Source organism: Salvia hispanica, chromosome 6 (assembly GCF_023119035.1).
Source record: "Salvia hispanica cultivar TCC Black 2014 chromosome 6, UniMelb_Shisp_WGS_1.0, whole genome shotgun sequence".
Lineage (NCBI taxonomy): Eukaryota > Viridiplantae > Streptophyta > Magnoliopsida > Lamiales > Lamiaceae > Salvia > Salvia hispanica.
Window position 1 is genome coordinate 7,803,198 of NC_062970.1, and position 10,667 is coordinate 7,813,864.

Below are 10,667 nucleotides of genomic sequence, written 5' to 3' on the forward strand. Positions count from 1 at the left end.
TAGATTTAGGAAAAATCATGTATAATTTGAAAACCAAAATACTTTAGTCTAATTTTATATTCATGTTTTTCATACTAAATTAATAGTTTTGTGATAGGCAAATTTGAAAAAAAAAATCATAATATTGGCTTCCGAACCATACATATCTTTCTCCAAATCTTAATTAATATGATAATTAAGAAAAATATTAAAATTATATTCCATAAAATTGGTTATTTTTGAAATTTTGTGATTGACCAAAATTTAACCAAAGGTTATTTTTTGATAATTTATATGTTTTGGATATGTACTAGAGTGCCATCACGAGCAACCTAAGATTCCAATCATCGAGTTAATTTCATTTATTCCATTTGTTTTTTTTTTTTTTTTTTTTTTTCAGGTCGATAGTTGTCAAGTGGACCGGGCCGGTTCAACCTGGCCCAGGCCCATGTGTGAAGTAGGCTAGGCCTTTTCTAATTTTGCTAAGCCCGGCCCAGCCCAAGCCCACTTACCGTGTGGGCCCCGGGCTGGGCTTTGTTTAATTTTTTGTTTATGTATTTTAAAGATATGCTAAATGTTTTATATACAAAAATAAAACATATAACTTGTAGTAATATTTATATCTTATTAACTAAATCTAAATTAAAATAATGTGTTTAAGTTCATTTATTGACTTTGTATTAACAATATTTTTCATGTTCTTTAGCCTATTTAAAAGTAAATGTATAACTAAAGGAATAACCAATATTGTTAGTTTTGTTAATAGATGATGACATATGAGTTGATGTTGTATTTTTAAAACTATAAGTATATGAACTAATTAACAAATTTAAAGAATTCTATAATCATTCATCAAATATTAAAGGATGAATACATAATATGCTTAAAGTTAAACTTTAGAACCATCTTTTTTACATCTTTGATAAAAAAAATATAAGAAAAAAATTAGATGTAATGAAGATTGAATGTTGCATTCATGATTTGGTTGGAAACTTATATTGATATTAAACTATTACTGTTTGAGTCCATTCAGAGACATCCAAAAAATTAGAATGATATAAACAAAATTAACACGTCTCATGCACAAGATGTCATGCATAAATAGAGAAATACTCCCTCCATCCGCCATTAGGAGTCCCGGTCACTTTTGCGCACCCATTGTGTAAAAATGATAATAAATAGTTAAAGTGGAGAATAATGTTATGAAGACTCCTATCAACATTATATCTCTCTTACTTTACCATTTCTCCACTTTAACTATTTATTACCACATCTGTCCACCAAAATTTGTTCCACTTTGACCTGGCACGGGTTTTAAAAAATGTAATGGAAAGTGAGTTGAAAAAGATAGTGGATTGTGAGTCCTATTTTTATATATTAGTTTTATAATAAAATGTGAGTATGAATGAGTTAGTGAAATATGAGCTCCACTACCAAAAATGGTAAAAGTGAAATGGGACAAATTTTGGGGGATGGACGAAAATAGAAAAATGAGACAAATTTTGGTGGACGGAGGTTAGTATCAATTTTACAAAACGGGTGCGCAAAAGTGACCGGGACTCCTAATGGCGGACGGATGGAGTATACTGGAGTATTATTAGTTCTTAATCACCTAATTACATTAAAAAAAAAATTATTATAGAAAGTAGGACTTTGATGGGCCCGGGCCTGGGCTTGGCCTAGGCTTTAGATTGCCATGGGCTTGGGCCGGGCTTCAGATGGTCTTGGGCCGGCCTGGGTTATCAAAATGGCTCAATTGGAGCCCATCTCAACCAATGAGCCTAGCCCGGGCCAACTTTGTTTCACTGGTGAGCCTGAGCTGAGCTGGCCCGGCCCAGCCCGGCCCAGCTGACAACTCTACAGGTAGAGCATGCTCATCTAAAATGCATTATACATAGTGCATTCACCTTAAATTGGAGTAGTAAATTATACTTAATAAAAATTTCAATTAATTTATAATTAATAAGTAATCAATTAAAACTTGTTTATAATTGTGGCCGTTTGCAGCGCACTGGAAATTTTGCTTTGAAACAATAATTGAATCATTTGAATGTCAATATACGGAATGAAATGATAATAATTGATTATATATAGTGTATTATTGTGTGCGTCTTGTAGTCAGATACAGATACACATGTACAAACTAAGGAACAAGACAAATACTGAATACACCAATAGAAACTTCACAGTTACTTCACACATTAAATGCCATATGCTACATCTAAGTGCACATGCAAGATTCTCCCATATGTAAGAAAAATAAATTCAAGTCGTACTAAAAATTACTAATACCAACCATGTTTCCTCTATTTCAAAATAAGCAAGTACTCCAAATAGTAGTAGTAATCCAGATTTATAATTATTGCTTGTGGGGATGAGGTATCTCGTGCACTATTCAGATCTGGCTCACAAAAACTTCAAAATCAATCATGCACCCAATAACAATGATTTAATGTAACTTTAATTGAACGATAAAGTGATCCAGTTCCATGATGAAATTAATGATATTGGACATATAGAAATTGTACTTGTACGAAGAAATATAGGAGTAAAAGTTTGAAAATTTATGATGATTATACCAAACAAGATTACATACAGAAGTAGCAAGAACTCCAGATAACTAATTCAATTATGATTTGGATGGATTATATAGTTAATTAGACTAAGCAATGAGCAAGGTATGTTAATTATATGGTTGAACATAAAAATAGTAGCTATTGAGAAATGTGGTTGCTGACCGCATTATTGTTCTTCAGCATGGAGTTTTTGCAGTGGGCAATGGCGCCTTGAATGGCGCTCTGCAGCTCCGCCATCGACGAAGCTCCCGGGTTGTAAGATCCGGATCCGACCCGACCCATTTGCGCGGCCTCGGCCCTCCGCGGCGACGACGTCATTGAGGAAGGGCAGCTGGAGATGCTGCTTCTTCGCCTAGGGTATCTCAAGTTCCCGGAGAAAGACATTGAGAATTCTCTAGAATTCTCGTTCGATCTCCGCGCCACCTCTGGCGCGGGCATTTTGTGTTGTTGTTGTTGTTGTTGTTGTTTGTGGGAGAGCTTTTCGTAGAGGGGTTTGACCTTGTTGAAGTACTTGCGGAGGACTCCTCTGGCGGTAGTGCTGACGCGCTTGACAGATGAGGTGGTCTTGGAGGAGAATTTGGCGAGGGAGAAGTATTTGGGGGATTTGCGGTCGGTGGAGGGGCGTTTGATGAAGTCGTCGTCGGTGGCGGAGCTGGGGCGGGAGGAGTCGGAGTCGAGGAGGAGGTCGGAGGAGGCGGTGGAGTCGCGGGAGGTGGAGGCGGAGGAGGAGGAGGGGGAGGAGGAGAGGAGGAGGAGGGACTGGACCATGGAGAGGCGGGGCGAGAGGTGCAGAGGGAGGATCTGCCCCTTGTAGAAGAGCTCGTCGGCGGGGCGGGAGGATTTGTGGGGGGAGAGGGAGATGCGGAATTCAAACTCGGAGGAGGAGGATGAGTAGGTGGGGGAGGATGGGAGGGTGTGCGACTTGCTGCGCTGGCGCCGCCCCATCTTGCTGCTGCTCTTGCACTTGCTTCTTTGCCTCCCTATATATACCTGCGTAGTAGGATTACTCTTTATTTTTTATATTTTCTTAAACTCTATAAAAATTCATCAATTTTGCTACTATTATTCTCACTCATAACTAATTGGCCATAAAAGTTAAATTAATCATTTACACCTATTTTAATTTGTGACATATCTCTATAGCATATGGTAAAATCAGTTTCCTAGTCACTTTACGTTAATCATTTATAGGATTGGATTGAGTAAGGGTAAAATCTCGTAGGGAGGATGACCTACTCAATCGCGAGTGATAGTAATGCCCAAAGTCACTCAGTTGCAAGGCAGTCCGCAGAATTTTTACTTCTTGGGATGGTCTTACTCAGCTTGACTGTTACTAGTTACTACTACTTATATATTATACTATGTAACATGGATAATGTTTCTGCCTCATAATCAAAACATAGTTTTAAAACCTACATACTTATCTCTTGTCAATTTAAAGTTCGCAAAACAAAAGAGTCCATAATATTTTATTCAATTTGTTACAACCTTTTATTCAAGGACGCGTTAACATTTGTTAATTGCCTCTCAAGAACAAAGTATGCATGTGTTTGAATCAGATTTGTATGTGGCGAAACTAATCTCATAGTCACTTATATTTAAATTCAAATGGTTCACCTCAAAACATAATAATATTGCTTTTGAAATTGTTAAAGCATTTACGTCAGTTAAAGAATAGATAAATAAAATCCCAAATAACCCTCTGAATATTTTGGTGAGATGGGAAGTTGAAAGGGCATACCCTCCGCCGAGTCACGTGCTCTGCCACCGTGTCACGTGTCCTGATCGTGAAATGTGGAGTTCGACCATATGATTTAGATTGGAATGCTTACTATATTTAATGTTTTGCCCCTTAATCATAAATAATTATTGGAGTCAATTAAGATTATATTTTGTAATTTAAAATTAGTTAATACTATAATATTCATTGGTGCTAGTTAGATAGTCCAAATATTACAGCTATTGACTTTATTTGCTGCAATAAATGGAGCAGATGTTTTGTGAAATTAAGGTAGTACTGATGCATGAGGTCATTGAGGTGTGTGTTAAGTTCGCTATTTAATTTGTTTAGTAGGACGAAGAGCAAAATCATTCGATATCATGATGTGCAATATTTTTAAGACAAAATGGAAATTCGACTTCCAAATCGTTATTACATCTTCAAGAGAAATAGCAAAAGTCACAAAAACAGTACTCGATTCGCTCTGCTAGTACTCACATTTTTTATTTTAGGCCATAAACTAAAGATTGAATAAATAGTAGAATTAAATTAGTATTTTTAATGTAATAAAGAAAAACTTGATTACCTCTAATATTTTAATAAAATATTAGTATTTAAATAGAAATAATATAAGCAGTTTAGAATGAGCCAAATTAGAAAAATGCAAGTAGTATAAGACGGAGTGAATATATCAAAATCATTTTTTGTGTAGCCAATACGTTTGTAGTCTCAAAGGAGAAGACCTACCTAAATTTAATAAAGTGAAAAATTAAAAATACTTTACACCTGCAAATCGACATTTTATATGTTTTGATTACTTAGTAATTATAACATGCTATTTACCTTTCTGTGGATTTTTATGAGAATGTAAAGGATTTCTTATTAAACAATGCATATTCACTAATTGTCTGACAGATGAGAAGATTATGCCACCATATCGTTTTATTCAGTTTGGCATATACTGGTTTGTGGTATACGAGTGAAACAACCTTCTTTTATTTACACATCAAGACTTTTGAGAAGAAATGAATTTTAATACGTAATTGATAAAGTATGAAAGATAGAAAAAAAAATTATTATAGAAGTATATAATATTGTAATGAGAAATAAGGTTAATCTCATTAAAACGTAAGAAATTATCAAAAATAGAGATAGACTTTTTTTTAATGAACCAAATATAAAAGAAAAAATCTTTATTTTTATAATATTAATTTTTTATGATAATATTCATACTATGCATGATTATTTTGAGCATGGATTTATTTTGCAGATAACGACAAGAGAAGTAAGATGAATAGAACAATTACGCAATTTAAGGAATACTCCAATCTTGATATCGATTGATGGCAAAAAGCTGATGGTTTTCACGTGGAATCTAAGCATAAAATGAAGATCATATAACTATAATCTCATATAACAAGGACTAATTGTTCTTGATTTTCGGAAGAGAAGGATTCAGGTGCCTTGTGGTGTGGTGTGGTGTGGTGTGGTGCGGTGCGTAAAGAGTAACGAAGTTTTCAAGGTCAATCAAACAAATTTGAGATATGTTTGATACGTAACAATTAGAGCATTGGTAATGGAAGTGCCCCACTCGAAAAACTCGAAACATAATTTTTGTGATCCTACAATACTACTTATTAATTAGTCATTAAATATCTATTTACTTGATTTACGCATTTAACCGTTCTTATAAGAATTGGCAGTCCCCCACTCCCCATTGAATACTCGCTTTTTTTCAAGTGGGAATGTGTGGATGAGATCATTTATCTAATAATGTTCAGTTTTCTAATTCAATTAACCTGATTGACAATTTATTAGAACATTTAATTTCACATGCACTGGATAATTTGAATCGGAAATGCAAAGAAGAATGTTAAGCAATTGCATGGTTCGATCACAAAGGATCTAATAAGTCCATTGATGGAAAAACCTACCAACTATATTCACGATCAAGGCTTTGCAATATTCACTCAAGTACTCGCAATTACAAAGCACCTTTTCCAATATACTCGAAATGAATGAGATATCAGGCTAACTTTTCCAGTGAATCTATAATGATTCTTGACTCAAAATTAGGAGATTCTTTCAAATACTCCCTTCCTTCGTGTTCTATAATAGTGGAGACATTTCTTACTGGCATGCAGATTAAAAAAAATTGTATTAAGTTAGTTAAGTAAAGTAAGAATAAAATAGGCTAGGAAAAGGTAGAGGTGGATGTACGGAATGTACCAAAATGACTCAACTACTATGGAACGAAGGAAGTACGTAAGAATCCACTTTAGGACATTTGGACATGTATTATAGTATTACCTACTAGTGACACTAATGGAGTGTGGCACATCATATCTCGTGGAAATCATCATATATATATGATGCTCTAATGATATTAGTTAGCATAAGACATTTTACTTATTTCATTTTTATCTCCATTTGACCTGAATTTTTAGGGTTGGGATCCTTTGCCGTGCAAAATGCACAGTAGGAGATGCTGTGCACATCCACACCATTCATTGATAGAATGAAAAAAAAAATAATATAAATATGTAAAATTATTTAAAGGTGGAGATGTGCACAGCCCACTGCTGTGGCATTTTGCACGGCAGGAGATCCCAACCCAAATTTTTATCCATAGATAATCTGAAATGTCGAGCTAAAAAAATAAAAGCATTCCCTGTGTTTTCTTACTGGAACATATTAAAACTGAATCAGCTTTAATATGATATCCATAGATCCCCTTTTACTATGTTTCACATGATATCCTTAAAATTTATTTGCATCACCAAGGACTCTAATCTCAAACTCTCTTTGTTGTTCCGTTTTAACTTATAACTTCACTAGTAGTATTTCTTTCTTTTGAGACCTTCATGCCTTTGCCAATAATTACCAATTTTGCATTCTTTTTTATTATTATTAATTTTAAGACATAATGTCTCTGTCCTTACAATTATAATAGCGTAAGACAAGTGTATATATAGTAATTTTGATTTTTTTTTAAGAGTGTGGCTATAATATTATGAATTTTGGCTAAAATTTGTATTTCTCATTAACTTTAAAGTTGGTCGCAAAATTATAAACTTAGACTTTGTAGTAAATTTCTTATGAAATCAGTTTTTTCGACTAAGGGAAAATTTCTTATGATTTCTTTTTACCAAATTTTAAGTTTATGGAAAATATCAAAAAAATTTATTTTGGGGACCAATTAATCTTACTAAGTACCCTACTTAAAATACATGCTGCACACACTAAATAGTACTATTATTTTGGATATGAAATCTACCTCTGTCCTATTAAAAATAGAAACTATTTCTATTCTGATCCGTCTTTAAAAATAGAAACTGTCACACCTCAACCCTTATGATCACTTATGCACTTACTATAAATAAATTAAAATTTTAAAATAAATAATCCACGTGTCAACTATATAAAATCCACATATTATATCAGGTACATATTTCAAATTATTCTAAACCGTAGTGGGACCCTCTCGCCACTCTATGTACTACACATTTATCTAAATGCAAAAATGATGAGGATGAGAAGTTGCCAAAACGTGTCAGCCGCCGACCCTTATAACATGTGCAATTCCTAGGACCTATATCAATGAAAAACACCTAAACTTTCACACCCCAACTCCTATGACTTATGCACTTACTATAAATAAATTAAAATTTTAAAATAAATAATCCACGTGTCAACTATATAAAATCCACATATTATATCAGGTACATATTTCAAATCATTCTAAACCGTAGTGGGACCCTCTCGCCACTCTATGTACTACACATTTATCTACATGCAAAAATGATGAGGAGGAGAAGGTTGCCAAAACGCGTCAGCCGCCGACCCTTATAATAACTGTAACTCACATCAACCCACGCATCATTGATATCTTATTCCTGAAAAATATTAGTGGTTTATATGAGCCACAACTCAGTGCATATAAACCTTACCTTTAATTTCACACACAAATATCAAACACATTCTTTCACCAAAATATATCACCAGAAATAATAAATATCATAAATAATTTAATATTCATATGCATATGCCTCTATGATCCTTTTAATATTCTGTGACTGAACAAGCCTGGTATCTGCCCGAGATTTCCATTGTATACGACCTGCAGGTTCCTTTTTATTTATTTGACCTTTCCACGAAGGCCCCTCTTTGCATATTTTCTTTGACCCATAGGTCCATTATCATTGTATATGACCCGTAGGTCTTTTGTCATTGTATATCAGATCCAGAGCAAGACAGTCACATATCCTCTTTAATCTCATGACTCAAATAATTCCAATACCATATATCAAACATATCCATTGCACCAATTACATATCCATATAATCCATCAATAACTTCAATACTATAGATAAACATATCCATCATTCACAACATCAATATCAAATACTCCACACATAACCATTTCAGGCTCACATCATATAATTCAAATATTTACTCCAATTTAACACATAACAATCCATCACATAATATATGTAAAATTAAAAGTATGATTTATACATACCTTAAGATAAATAATTTAACTAAAATCCCAATTCTGCTTTGCGATCTACGACTCTTATTTCTTTTCATTTTTCCCTTTCTCCTTTTTTTTCCTATTCCAAACTCTCTATCTCTGCGTGTATATATATAAACATGCAAAGGCGGTTATTAAAACTTTACTTGAAACAACTGATATCAATTATAAATATTACCAGCATGCATACTATATAGTCCCTTCTTCGACATTTGTCCAAAATAAGATTAGTGGCACTATTAACTAGTGACCACGTACATACTAGCACATTTATATTTCAAGATAAGCTAGTACTATTATTTATATTATATTAATTTTGATCACTATCATTATCTATTTAATTAATATCTATATATATATATATATGTACGTACATAAATACTAGTACATTAGTACTGCATGGTACACATGCACAAACATTTACATAACTAATATATATATATACTAATTTATATAATAAAATAATATATACACATCCATTTTAACAATTCTTATAAATCAAAACTATCTATATATTCAATTATATTGAGTCGTCATAACAATAAATATATTTTCTATGATACACTTACTATCTTTGGAGTTAAAACGACAATTTAATATGCAATGACAATAAAATATGCTAATATGCAAAATAATGCATGTTTCGTATTATGGATGTCACAGAAACTTTTTAAATTTTTTATTTTAAGAATTGGACCTCATAATCTATTAATACTACTTTCACAATTTTTTCTCTTCATCTCTCTTACTTTACCCATTTTCACTCCCTTTTTCTTATTTCTCCAACTCTTCTCTCTAAATTTTACAATTGTGCATAAAACCTGTGTCGGTTTAAAAATTTATACTACGGAGTACTCCCTCCGTCCTACAAAAGATGTCATACTTGTGGACACGAGATTTTAGGAGGTTTGTGTATTAAATGGAGAGAGAAAATATAATTTTTATATTTATGTGAGAGAGAACATTTTCCAAAAAGAGAAATGTGACATCTTTTGTGGGACAAACTAAAAAGAAAAGTGTGACATCTTTTGTGGGACGGAGGGAGTACTATTTTTCAAGCATGAAGATAATAGTAAAACACATACTTCCCTTCGTCCATGATTAATTGGCATAACTTTTTTTTTTCATCTGTCCATAATCAATTGTCATTTTTACTTTGTTAATATTTTTAGTAATATACCTCATATTCCGCAAAACGCAACCAACTCATATCTATAAAACTTAAGTATATTATACTACGCACATTCCATTAAATTTTTTCACCAATTTTTCATTTTATCATTAAACCCAAGCCAAATCAACTTATGCTAATTATCATGGACGGAGGGATAAAAATATTTGATTATGCACATTTGACGTAACAAGAAAATAAATAAGAAATGAATACTGTTTTGGCTAGCAGTGCCCAAAATCACAAACATTGACCTAGTTTTGATTTCTCATGAATTTAAAACCTGGTAAGGAAAATCATGAATTTATCTCTTGAATTTCCTATAAGCTGGGAAAAATAATTAAATTTGTAGGAAATTCACTATAAAATTTAAATTTTGATTTTTCTTTTAACTTAACTTTATAGTCCGCGGAATGTAACATCCCCCACTCTATCATTGATCGACTGAATACGAGATGCCACAATTTTGATACCATAAATTATGATAGATTAAAAATCTATATCTAGCGCATTTTAAAATAGTTTTTAAATTTATATAAAATCAAAACCTATAAATATTACAACGTAAGCTATTAAATATATGCAAGTTTTAAACATGTTGCATCTTACAGAACTAACACATACTCCATAATCAATAATCATTGATTTTCCAACTAACCAATATATATTATACTAGCATTTTATGAT

At 32.7% G+C, this 10,667-nt stretch overlaps 1 protein-coding gene across 1 annotated transcript; it reads right to left on the reverse strand.

Annotated features, from left to right (window-relative positions):
• Window positions 1–799: 799 nt before the first annotated feature.
• LOC125194598 (probable membrane-associated kinase regulator 1) lies at window positions 800–3,500 on the reverse strand. The gene is made up of 2 exons (XM_048092852.1): window positions 2,718–3,500; window positions 800–1,281 (listed from the first exon to the last, which is right to left on the reverse strand). Exons 1-2 carry the CDS (start codon window positions 3,498–3,500, stop codon window positions 1,237–1,239), a joined length of 828 nt encoding a protein of 275 aa, XP_047948809.1. The 3' UTR covers window positions 800–1,236.
• Window positions 3,501–10,667: the final 7,167 nt, after the last annotated feature.

Excerpts from the sequence above, each read along its gene's own strand:
- LOC125194598 (XM_048092852.1), bottom strand. The coding sequence starts at position 3,500 with ATGGGGCGGCGCCAGCGCAGCAAGTCGCACACCCTCCCATCCTCCCCC. Across the intron at positions 1,282-2,717 it reads TGCTGAAGAACAATAATGCG|GTCAAAGTGGAACAAATTTT; the intron begins GTCAGCAACCAC and ends AACCCGTGCCAG.